This window comes from Capricornis sumatraensis, chromosome 21 (assembly GCF_032405125.1).
Source record: "Capricornis sumatraensis isolate serow.1 chromosome 21, serow.2, whole genome shotgun sequence".
Lineage (NCBI taxonomy): Eukaryota > Metazoa > Chordata > Mammalia > Artiodactyla > Bovidae > Capricornis > Capricornis sumatraensis.
In genome coordinates, this window is record NC_091089.1 from 49,249,439 (window position 1) to 49,273,976 (window position 24,538).

Consider the following 24,538-nt stretch of genomic DNA (forward strand, 5'->3'; position numbering starts at 1 on the left):
TTAAGAACTTAAGAGTTACCACATGACCCAGCAATTACATTCCTAGGTGTCTATCCAAGAAAACCAAAAACATTATGTGCACACAGGACTTATACACTTAGAGATGAACGCTCACACTAATCTAAATGTGGCAATCGCCCAAATGTACATAAACTCATGAAAGAATAAACAAAATGTGGTATATTTCATACAACGGAATATCATTCAACCATAAGAAAGAAAGAAGTACTGATACATGCTACAATAACAAACCTGGGAAGATTATATGTTAAGTCAAAGAAATTACATGATTCTTTCCAAGAAAGGCCACACGTGACATTGTGTTACTAGGAAATGTTCAGAATAGGCCAATCCATAGAGCCAAAGTAGACCAGGAGACGCTGAGGGCTGGGAGAGAGGACACAGGAAGGGACTGGCAGTGGCGTGGGCTTCTTGGGGGATGAAAATGTCCTGGAACACAACAGTGGTGATGGCTGCACAGCTGTGTAAGCTGACCACAACCACTAACAGGCTGAATTTTATGGTGTGACAATTACATTGCAAGAAAATAATTTTTTTAATAGCTAAGATCCAATTCAGAAAAACTAGGCATAAATGTTGACGAAAGACAAACATCTGGAGGATCTAATAGTTAGAAAAATGTCACCTTTATCAGAATAAATATTCATGTATACCAGAGAGATGGTGCTGACCTAAGGAGCACACACACACAAAAAGGTCGACTACAGCTAAGAATAGCTTGGTTCACTATGAAAAAGTATCTATTTCACTTTAAATTAAATATTTGGTTTTGAATCTGCTTAAATTGCCATGATCTCAAATGGAAGCCCTCCTGGAACCTGAGTTGCATCCACTAATATCCGCTGTGAGTTACATGGTGCATTCTGTTACATCTATTGTATGTGTTAGTCTACTTCTTGGCCCAACAGACGGGAACTTGGAGGGATGAGGACCTCTAACCTCAACACCCTCCTTCCCAACTAACTTCCCATTCTCCCTCTGTATCCCAACAGCACCCAAAAGTACCAGGATGGCAAGTAAGGAACCGAACACTCAAGTCTTTTAGGCAGAAAATCTTCTGTTATAGAATTACTAAAGCCTCTGAGTAGATCTTCTGTATCTGGTGTTCAGTTCAGTCGCTCAGTGTTGTCCGACTCTTTGCGACCCCATGAATCGCAGCACGCCAGGCCTCCCTGTCCATCACCAACTCCCAGAGTTCACTCCGACTCACGTCCCTCAAGTCGGTGATGCCATCCAGCCATCTCATCCTCTGTCGTCCCCTTCCCCTCCTGCCCCCGATCCTTCCCAGCATCAGAGTCTTTTCCAATGAGTCAACTCTTCGCATGAGGTGGCCAAAGTAGTGGAATTTCAGATTCAACATCATTCCCTCCAAAGAAATCCAAGGGCGTATCTCCTTTAGGATGGACTGGTTGGATCTCCTTGCAGTCCAAAAGACTCTCAAGAGTCTTCTCCAACACCACAGTTAGGGTGGCAAAAAAGTAGCTCCGGTTTTGGACCATGAATTTTAAGTCATTATAACTAGGCTCAAATACATCTTTATTAATCAAAACGGAATAGTCACAATCAACAATCAATTTCTGCCAATGAGAAATGTTTGTTTATTCCTGCAGCATAAATATCCATGCTCCAGGATTCGACGAACTCTTGGAAAGCATTTTCTGCCTCCTGCTGGTTGCAGAAGCATTTTCCCTGCAAAAAGTTGTTGAGATGCTTAAAGATGACAAGGGTAGAAATGAGTAGTCAGTTGGCAAGAGGTGGTCGGGTGTATATGGCAGATAAGGCAAAACTTCATAGCCCAGTCCATTCAACTTTTGAAACGTTGGTTGTACGACACGCAGTTGGGTGTTGTCATGGAGAACTGGGCCCATTCTGTTGACCAATGCCAGCTGCAGGCGCTGCAGTTTTCAGTGCATCTCATCGATTTGCTGAGCATACTTCTCAGATTTAATGGTTTCGCAGGGATTGAGAAAGCTGCAGTGGATCAGACAGGCAGCAGACCTCCAGACAGTGACCCTGACCTTCTTTTGATGTAAGTTTGGCTTTAGCAAGTGCTTTGGAGCTTCTCGGTTCATCCACTAAGTTGGCTGCCAGTTGTTGTATAAAATCCACTTGTCATTACACATCACAATCCAATTGAGAAATTGTTCATTGCTCTTTAGTAGAAGAACAAATGACAACATTTTTCAAAACGATGATTTTTTTTGATTTGCGGTCAGCTCATGCGGCACCCACTAATGGAGCTTTATCAACTCTCCAATTTGCTTCAAATGCTGAACGACCATAGAGAGGTCGATGCTAAGTTCTTCAGCAACTTCTTGCATATCTGTCGGAGGATCAGCTTCGAGGATTGCTCTCAGTCGGTCACTGTCAACTTCTGACAGGCCACTGCCCTCCTCATTTTCAGGGCTCCTATCTCCTTTGCAAAACTTCTTGAACAAGCCCTGCACTGTACGCTCATTGGGAGTTGCTAGACCCAACGTGCTGTTGATGTTTCAAGTTGCCTCTGATGCTTTATGACCAATTTTGAATTCAAACAACAAAAACCGCTCCAATTTGCTTTTTGTCTAACATCATTTCTAGTCTAAATAAATATAAAATAAACAGCAAGTAATAAGTCATTAGCAAAAAAAGTACAGCAAGAAATACATATTAAAATGATGTATAACACAACCACATTCAAGAACATATTCCAGTATGAAATGTCAAAGTTCAACAAAGAAAAACCACAATTACTTTTGCACCAACCTAATAAATCACAACCTCCTAACAACATAAACGCTTTCAACAAGCAACAGTTGAACTGAATAAATTCTTCTCTGACACATTTACAATCAAATCTCAGACCCGCCAGAGACGCTGGGAGGGTGCAAACACAACCCTGTGCGCCAAGGAGGGAAAGAAGCAGTGGCCCCCGCGGCAGACTGAGCCAGGCCTGCCTTTGGAGGAGTGAGTGTCTCCTGCAGAGGCCCGGGCCAGCAGCGACCTGCCTGCCGCAGGGACAGGGGTTCTGACTGCAGACCTGGGAGGCGCGGCAAGCGGCAGAAGTCCTCCTGGAGGAGGGCGCCATGAGACCGGTCACAGATAAGCCGAGCAGACAACCCACAAACTGGAGAATAGTTATTAACAAAGACGTTTCTCGCACTGTTGCCAAAGTTCTAGGGCCCACAACAGATTTCCCAGCCTGGGGATCGGGCAAAAGGACAGAGAACTCCCAGGGAATTTGAATTTGAAGGCCAGTGGGATTTGATTACAGAATTTCCACAGGACTGGGGAAACAGATTCCTGGAGGACACAATAAAACCTCATGCCCACCCGGACCCAGGAGAAAGGAGCAGTGACCCCACAAGAGACGGAGCCAGACTTCCCCATGGGAGTCTGGGAGTCTCCGGCGGAGTCGTGGGTCAACAGCGGCCTGCCGCGGGGTCAGGGGCACTGACTACAACAGTCCTGGGAGCCGCAGTGTGCTGGCCATCAGTCTTTTTGCAGGAGGTAATCATTACTACCATTATCCCCACCGTAGTTTGGCCTCAGGCCACACTGCAGGGAAGGAACACAGCCCCACCCATCAACACAAAATTGGATTGAAGGTTTACTGAGCATGGCCTTACCCACCAGAGCAAGACCCAATTTCCCCCCACAACCAGTCCCTTTCATCAGAAGCCTGCCTAAACCTTTTATTCTCATCCATCAGAGGGCAGAATGAAAACCACAATCACAGAAAACTAACCAAAACCGATCACATGGACCACAGCCTTGCCTAACTCAATCAAACTATGAGCCATGCCATGCAGGGCCACTCAAGGTGGACAGGTCACGATGGAGAGTTCTGAAAATACACGGTCCACTGGAGAAGGGAAGGTAAACTACCTCAGCATTCTTGCCTTGAGAAACCCACGAACAGTATGAAAAGGCAAAAAAATAGTAGGACACTGAAAGATGAACTCCCCAGGTCAGTAGGTGCCCAGTATACTGGAAAAGAGCAAAGAAATAGCTGCAGAAGGAATGAGGAGGCTGAGCCAGAGTGGAAGCAACGCCCAGCTGTGGATGTGTCTGGTGGTGAAAGGGAAGTCCAGTGCTGTAAAGAACAACGCTGCACAGGAACCTGGAATGTTACTGGAATGTTAGGTCGACGATCAAGGTAAACTCAGTTCAGTTCAGTCTCTCAGTCGCATCAGACTCTTTGCAACACCATGGACTGCAGCAGGCCAGTCTTCCCTGTCCATCACCAAATCCTGGAGTTTACGCAAACTCATGTCCATCGAGTCGGTGATGCCATCCAACCACCTCATCCTCAGTCATCCCCTTCTCCTCCTTCAATCTTTCTCAGCATCAGGGTCTTTTCCAATGAGTCAGTTCTTTGCATCAGGTGGCCAAAGTATTGGAGTTTCAGCTGCACCATCAGTCCTTCCAATGAATATTCAGGACTGATCTCCTTTAGGATGGACTGATTGGATCTCCCTGCTATCCAAGAGACTTTCAAGAGTCTTCTCCAACACCACAGATCAAAAGCATCAATTCTTCAGTGCTCAGCTTTCTTTACAGTCCAACTCTCACATCTGTACATGACTACTGGAAAAACCATAGCTTTGACTAGATGGACCTTTGTTGGCGAGGCAAATTGGAAGTGGTCAAATAGGAGATGGCAAGAGTGAACATAATATTATAGCAATCAGTGAACTAAAATGGATTATAATCAGCAATTTTAATTCAGATGACCGTATCTACTACTGTGGTCAAGAATCCCTTAGAAGAAATGAAGTAGTCCTCCTAGTCAACAAAAGAGTACAAAATGCAGTACTTGGGTGCAACCTCAAAAACAACAGAATGATCTCTGTTCGTTTCCAGGCAAACCACTCAACATCACAGTAATCCAAGACTACGCCCCAACCACTAATGCTGAAGAACCTGAAGTTGAAAGGTTCTATAAAGACCTAACCATTCAATATCACAGTAATCCAAGTCCCCAACCACTAGTGCCAAAGAAGCTGAATTTGAATGGTTCCATGTAGACCTACAAGACATAGAAGTAACACCCAAAAAAGATATCCTTTTCATCACAGGGGAATGGAATGCAAAAGTAGGAAGTCAGAAGATACCTGGTCTAACAGGCAAGTTTGGCCTTGGAGTACAAAACGAAGGGCAAAGGTTAACAGAGTTTTGCCAACAGAACACACTGGTCATAGCAAACACCCTCTTTCAACAACACGAGAAGACGCTACACATGGACATCACTAGGTGGTCAATACAGAAATCAGATTGATTATATTCTTTGTAGCCAAAGATGGAGAAGCTCCAAACAGTCAGCAAAAACAAGACCGGGAGCTGACTGTGGATCAGATCATGAACTCCTTATTACCAAATTCAGACTTAAATTGAAGAAAGTAGAGAAAACCACTGGGCCATTCAGGTATGACCTAAATCAAATCCCTTACGATTATACAGTGGAAGTGACAAATATTCAAGGGATCAGATCTGATAGAGTGCCTGAAGAACTATGGACGGAATTTCATCATATTGTGGAGGAGGCAGTGATCAAAACCATCCCCAAGAAAAAAGAAATGCAAAAAGGCAAAATGCTTGTCTGAGGAGGCCTTACAAACAGCTGAGAAAAGAAGAAAAGCAAAAAGCAAAGGAAAAAGGAAAAATGTACCCATCTAAATGCAGAGTTCCAAAGAATAACAAGGAGAGATAAGTAAGCCTTCCTCAGCAATCAATGCACAGAAATAGAGGAAAAAAATAAAATGGGAAAGATTAGAGCTCTCTTCAAGAAAATTAGAGATACCAAGGGAACATTTCATGCAAAGATGGGCACAATAAAGGACAGAAATGTTATGGACCTAACAGAAGCAGAAGAGATTAAGAAGAGATGGCAAGAATACACAGAACTGACCTTTATGACCCAGATAACCACAGTGGTGTGATCACCCATCTACAGCCAGACATTCTGGAGTGTGAAGTCAAGTGGGCCTTACGAAGCATCACTACAAACAAAGCTAGTGGAGGTGATAGAATTCCAGTTGAGCTATTTCAAATCCTAAAAGATGATGCTGTGAAAGTGCTGCATTCATTATGCCAGCAAATTCAGAAAACTCAGCAGTGACCACAAGACTGGAAAAGGTCAGTGTTCATTCCAATCCCAAAGAAGGGCAATACAAAAGAATGTTCAAACTACCGCACAGTTTCACTCATTTCTCATGCTAGCAAAGTAACGCTCAAAATTCTCCAAGCTAGACTTCAACAGTATGTGAACCGAGAACTTCCAGATGTTCAAGGTGGATTAAGAAAAAGCAGAGGAACCAGCGATCAAACTGACAACGTCCATCGGATTATGGGTAATGCAAGGGAATTCCAGAAGAACATCTATGTCTCCTTCATTGATGACACTAAAGTCTTTGCCTGTGTGGATCACAGCAAATTGTGGAAAATTCTTAAAAGGTAGTAATACCAGACCACCTACTGCCTCCTGCAAAACCGGTATGCAGGTCAAGAAGCAACAGTGAGAACCAGACATGGAACAACAGACTGGTTCCAAATTGGGAAAGGAGTACATCAAGGCTGTATACTGTCACCCTGCTTATTTAACTCACATATAGAGTATATAATGCGAAATGCCGGGCTGGATGAAGCACAAGCTGGAATTGAGAAATATCAATAACCTCAGATAGGCAGATGACACCACCCTTATGGGAGAAAACAAAGAGGAACTAAAGAGCCTCTTCATGAAGGTGAAAAGAGCAGAGTGAAAAAGCTGGCTTAAAACTCAACATTCAAAAAATGAAGATCATGGCATCTGGTCCCATCACATCATGGCAAATAGATGGGAAAATAACGTAAAAAGTGACAGAGTTTATTTTCCTGGGCTCCAAAATCACTGCAGATGGTGACTGCAGCCATGAAATTAAAAGACTCTTGCTCCTTGGAAGAAAAGCTATGACAAACCCAGACAGCATATTAAAACGCAGAGGTATTACCTTGCTGACCAAGGCCCATAGAGTCAAAGTTATTTGTTCCAATAGTCACGTATGGATGTGAGAGTTGGACCAGAAAGAAGGCTGAGCACCGAAGAATTGATGCTTTTGAACTGTGATGTTGAAAAAGACTCGAGAGTCCCTTGGACTGCAAGGAGATCAAACTAGTCAATTCTAAAGAAAATCAATCCTAAATATTCATTAGAAGGATTGATGCTGAAGCTGAAGCTCCAATATTTTGGCCACCTGATGCAAAGAGCCAACTCACTGGAAGAGACTTTGCTGCTGGGAAAGACTGAAGGCAGGAGATGGGGAAGACAGAGGAGTGGATGGCTGGATGACATCACAGATTCATCACCGACATGAATTTGAGCAAACTCTGGGAGATGGTGAAGGACAGGGAAGCCTGGCATGCTGCAATCCATGGGGTTGAAAGAGTTGGACACGACTGAGCGACTGAACAATAGCACCCTGAAAGCTTCTAACACATGATGCATTATTGTAATCATCTTTGTTGTTGTTTAGTTGCTCAGTCCTGTCTCACTCCTTGTGAACAGAGACCATAGCCCGCCAAGCACCTCTGTCCATGGGATTCGCCAGGCAAGAATACTGGAATGGGTAGCCATTTCCTGCTCCAGGGGATCTTCCCAACCCAGGGACTGACCCGGCATCTCATGCATTGGCAGGCTTCTTAACCACTGAGTCATCTGGGAAGCCCAATGTGACCCTCATCAGGCTTAAGTGCTCAGCCAATCAGATCCTCTCTCCCCTAAGAACTGAAGGGAGTATGCTGGTATTCTGCTGGTCACCTGAATTGCAAGAGGCAAAATGTAGGGATGTCACACTCTGTCATGACTGGACAAGAGTTCTAGTACTGGCCCACAAGGCAGTCTCAAAAACTGAAATTGTCAGGCAGCCTCTTAAGGGTCTACAGGAGTGGCCCCATCAAATGACGCCCCTCCCCCAAGAAAAGCAAAGGCACAGGCGTCACTAAAGCACAGTGAGGTCTAAATTCCCAAGATTCCTTCCCAAAATTCTGGATCTTCTGCATAGGAGACACTAGTATTAGCCCTTGTGACATGGGCTTCTAGGAAGTGGCCCTGAGTCATAATGGACAAAGATAAAGGAAATCCTCTGAGCGGCATTATGAGCCAAACATGCAACATTCAGGTCTGCTGGCCATTTCCTCTACAGCCAAGAATTTAGGCAACAAACCAGTGCCCATGATTTTTCCCCGTCCTTGAACTTACTTCACTATCCCTCTGATCGTCAGAATATACTCTGATTCAGAAACCATTTAGAAAACACTTAATGTGTCTTCCTCTTTTCCTCCTTTCTAATTCGATTTTTAGCCAGATGTCTGGTTTTCCCCTCAATATTATGTCATATAAGCAGGGTATCATTGTTTATCATTCACTTTAGTTCACAGAGTGCAAGAGGACAGGTAGGGGACATCCCATGGACCTGAAGGAAACTGGACAGAGCAGTACAGCTTAGACGCTGAGGAACGCTGACTCTGAAGTTAGACCTCTGAAGTTAAAAATCCCAGGTCTTCCTAGTATCAAGCTGTGCAACTTCCGTCTGGTTATTCAACCACTCTGGGCCTCACTTTTTGTGAGAACTATTTAAATAAGTATGTATGTAAAGTTCTGAAACCAAAGCCAGGCACATAATAAAAACTTTATTATAATGGATATCTGCCACCATCATCAAGGTTTGCAATGAGGAGTGGGGAGACCTACAGCACATCTTTAAGTGCAAATGATGCTATTAAGTAGTATGGCAAAATCTGGGGTGATAACTCAACATTTGCATAGCTCATACCCTCCTCACTTCCGAAAATTCTGTTTCGTAAGGCAACCTGTCGGGGAGGGGCCATCTTCTAGCAAGTGTCTGGAGAAGCAAAGACAGCTAATATACAGAAAAAAAAACGATGAAGCTGACCCACAACATAAAATGGGAGAGAAGAGAGGGCTGAGGGCTGGAGACAACAGTGGAGGGAGGTAAGGGGAGACAAAGACAGAAAGAGAAAAATCTTGGTTTTCGACTACTTTCCAGTTCCTGGTTCCACTCCAACCTATAAGCACTGCCTGCCTTTTCTGCCCTCCATTGTTGTTCAGTCATGTCCTACTCTTTTGTAATCCCATGGACTGGAGTCTGCCAGGCTCCTGTGTCCATGGGATTTCCCAGGCAAGAATACTGGAGTGGGTTGCCATGTCCTTCTCCAAGGGATCTTCCTGACCCAGGGATCGAACCCCCATCTCCTGCACTGCAGATGGGTTCTTTACCACTGAGCCACCAGGGAAGCCCTTTTTGCCTTTCACCAATAAATTCTCCACTTTTTATTAAACTGTGACCAACATTTGTAAAAGTCGAACACAAGTTTTGGGAAAGTTTTCATCAACAACAACAACAACAACAACAAAAAAAAGCTTAGAAGAGGGCAAGTTACATATGCCCATTAGTACACAAAAACTAAGATAATACTGCAGATACAAATAACCACAAACTTGAGTATCCTCAATCCACTCTACATCTAATGCATTAATTTACAGATGAGGCTCAGGCCTTGTTGTTTCAAAAGCTCTACAGGTGTTATTAGCTCTACAGTTGAGACTCACCCTTACACTTAACCATATGAACACCCTTTACCTAGTATCAGGTTCTCTGTATAAACTAGCATAGTGCATAAAACGTATTAATATACTTTTCACTGGGAATTAAGTAATTTTTGAAACAGCTGGAAAGAAAATGGCAGGTACTATTCAAACCAAAACAATTTACCTTTAGATCAGAGCCATGAATACGTTCTTTTGCCGATGTTCACCAAACCAGCCAGGTAACCAGCCAACATCCCTTCCCCTAACACACCCCACTCCCAAATTCCGTAATAAACATACACACTGAATCTTTTACCAGATTCCACTTTCTTCTTATTCTGAAAAAGTAACGCTAACACCACACGTCTATGTTGTGCAAACTGATGGCAGTTAAAAGTTTCTATTCATCCGTTCTTTGAAGACTATTTTTTAATCAGTATTTCCCTCCTTAAGTATCTTATTTATGCCGTCAGTAACTCAGCGGGCCATTAAAAAAAAAAAATCTGGCTCGTTTATCACAATTCTGTCTCAGGACTCTGAAGGTTATCAGCTCCGGGAAAAAAATACATACATATCTTTTGCGTTCTAACCTCAACACAGCCCATTTCAAATCTCTACTCTACAATACAAGCGTATCAACAATAAAGTTATGACCTTGTTCTCATGACAACACGGACTTTGCGGAGTTCTTACCCATAGTACTAAGAAAAACACCAGCGTTTAAGGCCGATGACGAAAGGCAGGATTCCCAAAAGACGACGCTCCTCTCCAAGACGTGCAAGGAGCACTGGTGGGAGGAAGGGGCCTTTCTCGTGACAGATCGTCCTGAACAGTAACATCACTCCAAGGAGAGAGAGAATTCTAAAAGCAACTTCACGTTTCCGATAACAGCCTCCCACTCAAGTGAGTGGCCCGGAGACTGAAGAATCACCAGACACGTACACCCCTCGCGAAGGTGGAAAAGCAATCCCTACTCCCGACTTCATCCCTTAAAATAAATGGGGGAAGTTGGGTCCCCACGAGCCCCTGGCGAGAGCGGCCGCGGCCCCTCGCGCCAGGTGTGCGTGCCCCCGACGGACCCCACGGGTCGGCTCACCCTGGGCCCCTGGGCCCGCCACCCCTGCGCGGCCCGGGCGTCCTCCGCCGCCGAGCGCTCCCCCCACGGCCGCACGGGCGCCTGCTCGGACGCCGGCCAGGCTCGGGGCTCGGGGCTCCGCCAACCGCTCCCCGCGAAACAAGAAGGTGGCAGCCGGCGGCGTTGCGGTTTCCCCGCCTCTCGTCCCCTCCCCTCCCCTCCCCTCCCCCGCGGCCTCCGGGCTCCACTCCCGCGCCCCCGCTTACCCTCAACTCCTCGAAATCCGCCATTTTATACCACCCGCGGGCGCCGCCGCCGCTGCCACCACAGCACCCCCTCCCGCTGCCGCCAACAACGCCGCCGCCACCACGGCCGCCGCCGCCGCCTCCAGCACCATCCTGCACTGGGGGCCGCTAAAGACGCCGCGGCCGCCGCCGCCGCTGCCGCCGCCGCCGGACCCGTCACGTGACGAGCGCTGGAGCCCCGCCCCCCGGCGAGCGCGGCCCCGGCGAGCGCGGCCCCGCCCACCCAGCCCACAGCCTTCCGCCCGCGTCTTCCGCCCGCGCGCCGGCCCTCCCCGCGCGGCGCTGTCCTCGGCCGCTGGTCCCCTCCCTCTCCCGCGGCCTGCCCGCCTTCCCGCACGCCTTCCGGCCAAGCCGGGCCGGTCGCCGTGCAGCCCTCTGCCTCCGGTCCCCGGCGTGGATGCCAGGCCCCAGTTCCTGAAGCGCTGTGGAGACTGCAGCGCTACCAGAGGGCCTGGCGGAGGGAGTGACGGAGAAGAGGTGGCCTGGGACTCGTGACTGGACCGTTTCGGGAAAATTCTTACGGGGCCCTTCCCCACGGTGGATTGTAGACAGAGGGGTCCACCCAAAATAAAGGCATCCCCTGGGTTAGTTGCGGCGGAACAACCTAAACGTGGATGTTGGATAAGCTATTGTTCCTATCTCATAGTGCAGGGTTGGTAAGATCTCTTTGGTTTGCCAATAGCCTCAAAGTGCTAACCTGGCTAGTTCTTTTCTGACTTTGAAGGGCGACTGAATGTCAAGGATTGCAGAGTTGAGCGGGTTGGGGGAGGGAAGTTGGGAGAAGTGAAATAGGAGCGCGCCCAGAAGGGCCCTGATAGAAAGGGGTCAGGGAAATCAGATAGGTGGGAAAGATGAAATGCCAGAGCCAAAGACGATGGAAGTTTCACCTCACCCCTTAAGTGCTGACCAAGGATGAGACAAGGTGCTGAGTCAAGCTGGTCAGAAATTCGCTGGACCAAGTCTGGGATTCAGATTTCCTTTAAGAGGTGGATGGAGCCCATTTCAAACACCTAATGTTGACCCCTGGGCCAAAAATAGTTTTCCAGTCTGACTTTTCACCTAATTCCTGTTCATCCTTCAGATCGCAGTTTTAAGTATCACTCTTTCAGAAAGACCTGAACCCACATGGCGCCTGTGCTGCGCTTAGTCGGTAAGTCGTGTCCGACTCTGCGACCCCTATGGACGGTAGCCCGCCAGGCTCCTCTATCCATAGTGATTCTCCAGGCCAGAATGCTGGAATGGGTTGCCATGGGCTCCTCCAAGGAATCTTCCCAACCCAGGGATCGAACTCTGGTCTCGCACATTGCGGGCGGGTTCTTTACCACTTGAGCCGCAGGCGCCATTTTCTTTCAGATCCCTCTCTGACCGCTCACAGGACCCGAACATTTCCTTCCTGATGTTTTTACATGGTAATTGTGTAGGTCTTTGTGTAGTTATTATATAAATAATTATGGTTTACCTTTTTTCCTTAAAAATGTTTTTAAACCCACGGGGGAGCCTGGTGGGCTGCAGTCTATGGGGTCGCACTGAGTTGGACACGACTGAAGCGACTTAGCAGCAGCAGCAGCAGCAGCAGACTGTCATAACTGACAGATGCCTGAAAAATTGCTGTCCTACTTGTTTAGTGAGTAAAAGAATGAACAGTGTCAGGCTAGAGTACCTTCTTCCTCTGGCTTTCCACTATTGATTTTTGTGGTCTCAGTTTGACTTAGTTTTGATTTTGGCTTATTCATCTTAGGCCTTGATTTCCACCTCAGAATTTAACATTGTTCAACGGACATTAAGTGAAGGCCTATGTGGGCTAGGAGCTGTAGGGGAATATATGAGTAGAATACAATACAGCCCTTCCACCAAGGCACTTAAAACCCACAAGAGGCACTGACACGCAAAACCAAGAAAAGCCACGCTACAATTACTGAAGTGTTCATTGTAGGGTTGGGTAGCTTTGCCTGGAAAGAATCTAGATGCTGTCTTAGACTGGCCTAAACCACAACTTGGTCTCACCAGGCCAGATTACTAATTGGGCATCTTTCCTAAACTAGACTCCCTAATATTAATTCAATATTTGTTTAAAGGAAAGGCTGAATGGTAATGGGTAAAAAGCAAGGCCCTTTTTACTGTCATAAACAATTTATCTCATCCAAATTTGTAAATCCTACTCATCTAAAAGAAATCTCTGCACTTAGTTGGATATAACTTCTTTGTAGTGTGACATAATACATCCTTGGATGAGACTTGAGGAAGGAAATTAAGTATCAAAGTCTCACCGTTACTATAGACCACATACCTAACTACCACACCTGCCACGAGTAGAACTGTTCCCCGAGAGGAATTCCATTTAATACAATTTTCTCATTACATTTTTAAGTGATTAAATATGTTAACACTCATTATGGATTGAGGTTCTAGGCAGTTACCTGGCTGGACCACCCCCTTTATCTAGCTCCAATTAAAAACATAAGTATTGTAATTAAAGTTCCCCAAGCTTATACTACACAGACTCAAAAGTCTCACAAGTAGCTTTTCCACATATTAGCTGTCTTAACTATGGCAAAGTCTCAACTCCGTTTTTCTAATCTATTCCAGATCTCAGGATGTTGAAGAATTGAATGAGATCAGGAATTTTAGTATGCTTTATGAACTTACCTTTGATAGGTGATTGTTTTTGTATTTAAACAACTGATAAGCACACACCAAAAAAAACTACTAAGCACTTAAATATCTATATGATATATTCTAGTACTTTAGAAAAGAATATTCTCTTTTCTAGTTGGATGATGCATGAGATACTGAATTTACTCTCCAAGCACCTGTCTTAATCCTTTCCCTACCTATCTGTACATCCATCAGTCTCTTGATCTCAGTATCTCTCATTTTGTTTCCACTGACTTCTTCCTTTTTCCCTGTATCCATATTCAAGGCTCCTACATAGTTTCAAGCCACCTTTCTTGCTTTGCCAAGTGCATATCTATTCTAATCAGATTTCTTCATACCATTTGCACTTTGCCTTAGCCTTTGCTAAACAGTATGAAAAGAAAATGAACAATGAATTTATCTTTTATATTCCCATTTTTAACACAAAGTTTGAAAGCATAACATGATAAATATACTTTCTAACAAGATTCAACAATTATTAATATTTGAACAATTATTAAGGTACAAATAAATAGGTAAACCCTCGTATCTTAAGTGAACTAGTCATTTAGTTTTGAAAACTGTTTATCAAGACACAGCACTTCCATCACCCCAGAAAATTCCCTCCTGCTCTTTCTCAGTCAAACCTCCCACCGGAAATAACCAATGATCTGATTTCTAATACTATAGAGAGAATTTTAAAATGAGACAAACTTCTTTATTTATTTAAAAATGCTGTTATAACCTCAGTGCCAAAACCCAGACAAAAAGTAATTATCCTATCTAACATATAAGCAGGTTTTACCCCAGTAATGCAAGAATGGTTTTACCCTAGCTTATATGTTAGAGACTTGGTGACTTGGTACAACTCAACAACTGAAAACAAAATTCTGGATTTAGAAAATCATTAGCAAGTGCCAAAAGTAAAGAGTTAGCCGGTCAAAATCATAGAAGGCAATATTCCAGACATTTAAGCTGAACATTTATCCTGAGGAATTTGACAATCCAAAAGTAAAATCTATAAACTGGGACTTCCCTGGTGGCGCAGTGGTGAATCCACCTGCCAATGCAGGAGACAAGAATAGCGGGTTAAATCCCTTTGTCAGGAAGATCCCTCGGAGAAGGAAATGGCAACTCCCACTCCAGCATTCTTGCCTGGGAAATCCCGTGGACAGAGGAGCCTGGCAGGCTGCAGTCCATGGGATTGCAGAGTCAGACTTGACTTAGCAACTAAACAACGACAAACTGAAATATAACTTTTGCAAAGTCCAATAAACAACCCCGATATTTAATACAAGACCCCACAGAGTAAAGATAAACCGGAAATGTCAGCACATCCACAAATTGCATTCAGTTTTTATACTAATCAGTAAATCTCACTCCTTGAATATTGAAAAATAGGTCCAGGATGGTACTGTACAGACACTGGGCAGAAACAAAAATTCTCTCCAGGTAAACATCTATCATCTTCCTTGGTAGCTCAGAGGTTAAAGCGTCTGCCTCCAATGCAAGAGACCCGGGTTCAATCCCTGGGTCGGGAAGATCCTATCACTCCAAACCTCAAATTAACCTACAGATTATTTTCCAAGTTAAATGACCAACACATAATCAAAAATCAGAAAAAGACTGCAATAAAAACATGCTTACACAAGTAAGTAAATTAACAAGCAAACCTTGAAAAAAATTATAGATACTCTAGAATTAAGAAGTTAAAGACCTAAATGGATAGGTTTAATAGTATATTACACACAATTTAAGAGAATAACCTGAACATGTTAGAAGACTAGAATGAAGCTAAGGGAAACAAAAAGATGGAAAATGTGTAAGAAAATGTTAGACATAAATTTGAGACAGAAGATAATGTTAAAAAAAGTCTACCAAACGTTTCACTGGAGTCCTCAAAGAGCCAAAAACCAAAATGAGGCGGAAGCAATGTATGACAAGATAAAATTGGAGATTTTCAGACTGATTAAAAAAAAAACCCATTGTGGGTAAAGGGTTAACAAAACCCTTTTCCTTTCCGCATGAAAACTTGACCTTCAGTTAATTTTCTAGCTCTTTTCACCTGGAAACATAATAGAGGTTTATGATAAAAATGACCTCTGATTAGTAAATTGCCTCTGGACCAGGAAGAACTATAAATGGTCTACGTTTATAGACATGATGGAGCTACCATATTAGGGACTTAATGAGTTCAGTTCACCAGCAAAATACAGCAATTTTAAATGTGGGCAACCCACTCCAGTACTCTTGCCTGGAAAATCCCATGGACAGAGGAGCCTGGTAGGCTACAGTCTATGGCGTCACAAAGAGTAGGACACGACTGAGTGACTTCACTATGCACTTAAATGACATGTCCTTAATGTATCATACAGAACTACAATGAGAAGTAAAACAAAACCCCACAAGTATAGAGAAGCATTTTACCATACTATCTCAGTAATTGATACAAAAACCAAAATCATTAAAGATATAGATTTTTGTAACTGCATAATTAGCAAATCTGCCTTGGTTGCTACAAATAATGTGCGTGCATGCTCAGTCGCTTCAGTCATGTCCGACTCTGCGACCCCATGGACTGTAGCCCCACCCCCACCCCCACGCCCGACTCCTCTGTCCATGGGATTCTCCAGGCAAGACTACTGGTGTGGGTTACCATGCCCTCCTGCAGGTGATCTTCCCAACCCAGTGATCGAATCAGCATCTCCCGCATTACAGGCAGATTCTTTACCTATTGAACCACCTGGTAAATCTCTCACAAAGCACATACACTCAGACCCTTCTTTCCCTCTCAGAGGAAAAGGATTGAGAGAAGAATGTGCCTTTCTCGCTTTCAAGTAAGCCACATGCCTTGTGTGCAGCTTTAGCAGAAGAATATCACGTGATTAATAAAAGACGGATGACTGTTTTTTCCTAAAGTCACCAGGAGAAATCCTTGTCCAAACACTGCAATAGCTCCCTGCCAGGTGGGGTGCGCTGATTTGTCCCCAGGTCCCAGTTCTGATCAGACTCAACCATGTCTGTCTGAGGTGGGACTGTGAGAAGACCCAGAATGGGACTTGCAGAAAATGCATTATTTTAAGTACATATGGAACATTTACCAACATTGAGCATGATAGGGCAAGCCTCAACAATTTAAGAAATTGTGATAAAATAAACACAACCTGAAATTTACCATCTTAAACCCTTTCAAGTGTACAATACAGTGCCATTAAGTAAGTCACATTTTGTACAACCATTACCACTGTTCACCTCCTGAACTTTTTCACCTTGCTAAACCGAAACGCTATACTCATTAAGCAGTAACTCCCTATTCTCTTCTTCCCCCCAGCCCCTGACAACCACCATTCTGCTTTCTCTGTAACTTTACTCTAAGTACCTCATATAAATGGAATTACATGGTATGTGTCCTTTTGTGATTGGCTCATCCATAATGTAGCATATGGCAAAATTTTCTTCTCTTTTAAGGATGAATAATATTCCATTGTATGTCTATACCATATTTATCTGTTTATCTGTCCATGAACAATTAGGTTGTATCTTAATCAGGTTGGGCTACTGAAACGACATACCACAGACTGTGTGGCTCAAACAGTTAACATTCATTTCTCATAGTTCTGGAGGCTGGGACATATAAGATCAAGGTGCTAGCATTTGGTGTCTGATGAGGCTCCCCTTCCTGGTTTACATTTGACCACCTTCTTATTTATTTCCATACATGATGGGGAGAGAGATCTCTGGTTTCTTGATCTTATAAGGGCATTAATCCAATCCTACGGCTTCCACCTTCATGACCTCAACCAAACCTAATTACTGCCCAGAGGCCCCACCTCCAGATAGCATCACAATGGGGATTGAAGCATCAACAAATGGGTTTTTGAGGGACACCGACATTGAGTCATTAGTAGGTTGCTTCCACTTTTTATTGTGGCTAATGTGAACAAATCTCTCTTCTAGATCCTGCTTTCAATATTGGGGGGTATATACTCAGGAGTGAAATTAGTGGATCATATGGTAATTTTATTTTTTGAGGAGTTGTCATGTTTTCCAAAGCAGCTGTGCCATTTTACATTCTTGCCAGCAGTGTGCAATGGTTCCAACTTCTCCACATCCTCATCCACCCTTGTTATATTCTGATGTTTAATAGTATCCATCATAATAGGTGTCAGATGAAATCTCCTTGTTGTTTTGATTTGCAATTCCCTAATACTTTGGCCACCTCATGCGAAGAGTTGACTCATTGGAAAAGACTCTGATCCTGGGAGGGATTGGGGGCAGGAGGAGAAGGGGATGACAAAGGATGAGATGGCTGAATGGCATCACTGACTCGATGAACGGTAATCTGAGTGAACTCCGGGAGTTGGTGATGGACAGGGAGGCCTGGCGTGCTGTGATTCATGGGGTCGCAAAGAGTCGGACACGACTGAGAGACTGAACTGAACTGAACAGAACTGAATGGTTAGTGATATTGAGCTTCTTTTCATGCACTTATTGGCCTTCAGTATAACTTCTTTGGAGAAATGTCTGTTCAGTCCTTTGTGCGTGCATGCCAAGTCGCTTTAGTCGTGGATGACTCTTTGTGACCTATGGACTGTAGCCCGCCAGGCTCCTCTGTCCGTGGGATTCTCCAGGCACGAATACTGGAGTGGGTTGCCATGCCTTCCTCCGGCAGATCTCCCCAACCCAGGGATCAAACCCAGTCTCTTATGTCTCCTGCATTGGCAGGCAGGTTCTTTACCACTAGTGCCACCTGGGAAGTCATTCATTCCTGTACTCATTTTTAAATCAGGTTATTTGGTTTTTTTGTTTCTGAGTTTCAACAAAATTTTAAAGGACTGGAAGCTGCTACAAGTCTCTTTCTTTTACTTCTTTATGACAGAGATTGTCTTGAAACAGTGTTTTATCATCTCTCAGGCTCTGATGAGATATAATAAGCCATGATGGGGTCTTCCCCAGTGGTTTAGTGGGTTAAGAATGCTCCTTGCAATGCAGGGGACTCAGGTTTGATCCCTGTTCAGGGAACTAGGAGCCCACATGTCATGGAGCAACTAAGCCCCAGCGCTTTGGAGCCTGAGCACAACTGGAGAGCCCCCGAGCCACAACAACTGAGCCTGCAAGTGTTAACTAGAGAGTCTGTGGAGGGCAGCAAAAGATCCACCTGATGCAAGAAGATCCTAAGTGCCCCAATTAAGGCCGGACACAGCCAAATAAATAAATAATCTTTTTTAAAGCCATAGTTACTGTATATACCCTTGATATGATGTGATAAGAATGGCAGTTTACGTCTGTGATCTTCCTCTCAGAACACACACCTGTGTGAGAGCTAAGTCACTTCAGTCGTGTCCGACTCTTTGCAACCCTATGGACTGTAGCCCGCCAGGTTCTTCTGTCCATGGGATGTTCCAGGCAAGAATACTGGAGTGGGTTACCATGCCCTTCTCTAGGGGATCTTTTCAACCCAGGGATCGGACCCACATCTATTAGGTCCCCTGTATTGGCAGCTAGGTTCTTGACCACTAGCACCACCTGGGAAGCTGCACACACACACAACACACACACACACACACACACACACACACACCCAGTTTAATCATGGGAAAAGTTATCAGACAAATCTCAGTGAAGGAGCATTCTATAAACCATTTGACCAGTATTCTTTAAAAGTGTCAAGGTGAAAAATAAATAAATAAAAGTGTCAACGTCATTGAAAATAAGGAAGTGAGAGAAACTGTCACAGCAAAGAAGAGTCTGAGGAGACACAACAACTAAGCATGACGTGGAAGCAGTCCATATCCCTTTTGGCACCAGGGACTGGTTTCATGGAAAATAATTTTTCCATGAATAGGATGGGGGAGATAGTTTGGGGATGATTTAAGTGCATTACTTTTATGATGATCTGACATGAAGCAGAGCTCAGGCAGTAATGTGAGCAATGGGAAGTGGCTATAAATGCCAAAGAACCAGCTTTGCCCACTACTCACCTGCTGTGCAGCCTGGTTTCTAACAGGCCACGGGCCCATACTGGTCCATGTCCCAGGGGTTGGGGACCCTTGTAATACGGTATTCTGGCTGGATCCTGGTGTAGAAAAAGGATAATGCATAAGAACTAAGGAAATCTGAATAAAGTGTGAACTTTAGTTAGTAATAATGACTCGGTATTTGTTCATTAGTTGTGACATGCATGTGTGTGTGCCAAGTTGCTTCAGTCATGTCCAGTTCTTTGCAACCCTATGGACTGTAGCCCACCATGCTCTTCTGTCCTTGGGATTCTCCAGGCAAGAATACTGGAGTGGGTTGCCATGCCCTCCTCCAAAGGATTCCTGACCCAGGGATTGAAAGCCTGTCTCTTAAGTCTCTTGCATTAGCAGGTGGGTTCTTTACCACTAGCACCCCCCAGGAAGCCCAGTTGTGACATACATTAATACAAGATGTTAACCACTGTATAGTACAGGAAACTCTACTCAGTGCTCTGTAATAAGCTATATGGGCAAAGAATCTGAAAAAGAATGGATATTTGCATATATAACTGAATCACTTCGCTGTACACCTGAACTAACACAACACTGTAAATCAACTGTACTCCAATAGAAGATAAACATTAAAATTTTTTAAAGATGCTAATAATAAAGGAAACTGGAGTATATAGGAGGGAACTGTGTTCTATCTACAGAACTGGAATCTAAAACCTATTTGTCATAAAAAAATTTCAAAATTAAATTTGTCAATGATAGAAAGAGACTGGCTACTGGATTTTTAAAATATAATTTCAACTTTTGAATGATTGAAAAATACAAAATATCTTATCAATTGTGTCTGCAAGAATTTGAAGATATTGTCATTAAAAATGTGTTGACCAGGAAATACAGACAATTCAAACATTAAATCTAACCACAGAAGTCCTCTCAAGCTTTTCATTAAAACTCTTGAAGTTTTCTATTTGAAAGTTTTAAACAAATTTAAGATTTATATTTTTTCTTAATATTTTAGTATTCCATTTTTCTTATAAAAAGAAAAAAGTAATGATCTTTTTCACCAAGCTCCATGTAGACATTCCTAGATCCCCTCCAGTTTATGAACATGCCTCAGAAATATTACTATTTTCTTTGTGTGCATGATCTGAAAAAGGTTAGGAAGCACTAACTTAGAGAAACTTTTATACATGCACATGTGCACCAGGAGATATGTACAAGAATATTTATTACTTCACTGTTTGTAACAGCAAAAACTTAAAATAACTTGTCCGTCAAGGACAGAATGACTATATGCATTGTAGTGTGTTCCTGCAAAAGAATGCTATGTTTAGAGTACAAAAGAAATGAATAAGCCAGAATTGCATATATGAATATGAACAACCCCCTAAAAAATGCTAAGTGAAAAAATCAAGTTGGAAAAGTTGCATACCTTTTATATAAGTTTTGCAAAAGGGAAAAATAATGCTGTATAGTTATAGATATGTAAGTATGTGCTAGAAGTTCAAAAACATACATGCGAATGATGAGTATCAAAACCAGGAAAGTGGATCCCTCTGAGAAGAAGGGAATAGGATCTGGAGGCTATTCTTGGGGGTTTTACTATATTTGTAAAGTTTTCTCTCTTAAAAAAAAGAAAGATCTGAAGCAAATATGGCAAAATGTTAAGATATGATAGAATTGGAAAGTAGGTATATCAATCTATTATCCTCTATACTTGTGTGCTTGAAATATTTCATAATGAAACAAAACACATAAACACCCTAAATCTGATCATCTTAACTACTTCGCGGCTACTGCAGCCATCGTCCTGGGTGACCACAGTTGCCAACTGTCTTTCTATCTTTCTTTTTATCTTGTTCCACTCCATTCATTCTCCATGTAATAGCCAAGATGAATTTTTATAAATATAATTCTGATATCACCATCTGCCTATTCACAATCTTTTAGCAGGTTCACAGCACTCTAGAAATAAAAATTAAATTCCTTACCGCAGCCCACAGACCCTATTTATCTCTCACATTTAGCTCTCATTCTTCCTCCATTGTCATTATTTATTCCCTCAAACTGTGGAACTTCTCACATTATATTAATTCATGGTTTACAGGAACAGTTCTTCCCAGAGTCCCCACCTCCTTTAGAATATAAGTTCCTTGAAGGCAGGGACTTTGTTTTTCACTGCATCCCCATTGCCAAGAACATCATTTGATTCATATGAAGCATGAAATAAATATTTTCTGGATTAAAGAATGAATGATTTCATTTTCATTCAAATAGAGGAAGAATAAAATACTTCAGTGGTTAAAAATGATATAATCAAACACATGGAGTCTGAAAATGACAGGTTACACTCTCAACAATAACAAAAATTGCCAATGCTCATTAAGGATTCATTATGTGCATTTCCAAGCACTGGAACCACATACATTGTGGGGTACATATGAACCTTGCTTTCCTCCTAGGCCCTGCCAACCTATTTGAGATATGGGAACCTCCTCCCTAGCCACAGCTGATTGGATCTGGAGGAAAGGGGACTGAGAAAAAATCCATGTGTTAGCCAGAGGGAAGTGATCAGTTTCTTTTTCTTGAAAATCTATGCTGAGTGACGTGTAGGCTAAAAAAGTTTAAAGATGAGTCATGTTAATGGCAGGACATTTTTGAGTGAAAGGAACAGCTGCTCAGGTCCCTGAAGCTGCACCAGTATCTACCCTTTCTGAACCTTGCTGTTCAGTGTTTCTTTGGCTTAATGACATAAATTACCCCACTATTCTTCCAGAAAAATCCACCGCTTTCATTTTTAAAACTAATATGGGTAAGTTACTTTGTTTCGTTATTTATTCATTTTCTTAGAAACAAACAAAACTAACAATCTCTTAATCAAGGAAACTTGACTAGGGCAATCTTTCCCACACATGGTCCACTTTCATTCTGAGAAGGTGTTACTGTTCCCATTTTACAGATGAGGAGACAAGGCTTGAACGTGTCCAATACCTTTCCTAAAATCATACAGCAGTAAACAATGGGGCAAGATTCCTATCCTGGTCTATGTGGCTGAATGTGGCTGCAGGAATGGAAGCAGGAAAACTGTTCACAGATCAAGTTAGGAAGATGGGGCAAACACTTTGATACCATTTAAGGTAAATTAGAAAGTGACATTGATAACAGAGACAGAGTAAAAACCAGGTTTCATTCTATTTTTGGATAAGATCCAGTAAAACCTCTCTATTCTTATATTTCAACAACTGTTGGCAGAGAGACATTTATACCAACACAGAGTGTCTATATGAGTAAAACTTTTTCTCTTTCCACCGACAGAGCTGACAGTTTTAAAAGAATGACAAGATGCACTTTTTTTAAAAAGGATACATTCTTTTTAAGCAACATAAAAAATAGTTTTGGGGGAGCAAGTGAGCAAGGGAAATTGTTGTTTTATCTCTTTCCCACCTGCTGCAGCAACGGCCCCAATAATGCCTTGCCTGAATTTCCTGTCTGACCTCTAGTCAATTTCTATTGATTGACGAAGGCCAGTAACACTGGCCATTATCAGCTTTAGGGCTCCTAATGTAAGACTGTTGTCCCCTTCTGGGGAGAGGTTCTTGGGACCTCCTGGACCACTGGATGCAACTTCACTGTGGGTGACAAGTGGCCACCTGACCATCTTGTTTCAGCGTCACCAAGGTTGGGAAGTCTGCCTTCCTGGCTTCTGGGGGCCTCAGTACCCTCATCCAGGCAATGCTTTTCCCTCCAACTTGTCCTTTTCCTTCTTCTGAAGCCTCTTTACTTCTCGCTGCCTCTCCTCTCTCTGTTCCATCCTTTTGAGAGAGTAGACTTCGGGCAGCTACAGCATCACTTTTCAACTTGTGAGACCTGCCCCCTCCAGCTGGCATGGCTCACCTTGATGAGTGACAAGCAGAAGTGGGAGAGGTGTGTCTTACACAGACCCTGGTTCAGCAGGCTCTCCCTGACAGGAGTGATAGAGGTTTAAATCTCATATTGTGTAGTCCTGTCTTTTTCTAGTAATCTCTTTATTTTGCTGCTGTCTCTTTTTCCTTTTTCAGTCTTTTCCATCCCTCCTTCCTTGACCTCTCTCTTGATCCTTAAAGGGGACTCCCCTTTAATCTGAAAACTTCTTGTGTCTTTAAGTTTTTGTCATTGGTTTGTTTGTTTTATGTAGTTTTGTCTGTCCAACTGCTCCTGCAATTCTCTGCCAAAATTGTGGGCATAGTAGAGCATTTAAATCTTGAAATACAGCTGTAGCCCTCATTGCCTGAAACACCAGCCTTGAGTTACTCTGTGGGATTTTAAAGAACAAAAACAAAAGAAAGGAGTTTGTATTTTTCCCTCTTCTGCTTTTGCAATGTAAGTGTTCTACCTGGGCTCGAGGAGCTTGCATTTCTCTCCTCTCTGCCATTGCAATGTAACTGTTCTTTCTGCCTGAGCTCAGCGGGGCTTGCATCTCTGTTCTGGGCCTTGGAGTGTTAACTATTCTGCCTGGGCTCTCAGGAATTACCTGACTCTTCTGGAGGTGCCCCAGACTGAGGGGGAAAAAAGGGACCATTTTCAATTCAAGTGGGAAAACTATGAACTCTCTGGTTCTGTCTATCTTTATGTAAAAATTAACTTGTAAATGAGCTGTATTTAATTGGCTTAAAGGAAATTGACTTCTCACATACATTCTTGGAAATATAAAGGAGGCTCACCAGAATACAACTTGTGTTCATGTGATCTGGGAAATATTCAATATTTAATTAATATCTGATCTTGGAGCTAGCTTAAGCTTATGGATTTAATTAATATAAACCTGTCTTTAGAGTCATCAGAATTAAGTATAACACATTAATTTTTCCTAGGGTTCCTAGAAGTCAATAAGAACATTTGTTTTTATTATGAAATTTGTCAACAGGAAAAATAACCTGATATGATTAAATTTTCAAGTAAATATAACTGGGATAAGAAATTTGGGGCA

At 43.1% G+C, this 24,538-nt stretch overlaps 1 protein-coding gene across 4 annotated transcripts in view; it reads right to left on the reverse strand.

Moving 5' to 3' along the window:
• Positions 1 to 11,007, reverse strand: part of PIAS2 (protein inhibitor of activated STAT 2) — a 93,537-nt gene extending 82,530 nt beyond the window's left edge. For all 4 annotated transcript variants that reach the window (XM_068993977.1, XM_068993975.1, XM_068993974.1 and 1 more), the window contains exon 1: positions 10,931 to 11,007. In XM_068993977.1, the coding sequence (XP_068850078.1) occupies positions 10,931 to 10,954 (24 nt within the window). In that variant the 5' untranslated portion in view covers positions 10,955 to 11,007. The remainder of the gene's footprint in view (positions 1 to 10,930) is intronic.
• Positions 11,008 to 24,538: the final 13,531 nt, after the last annotated feature.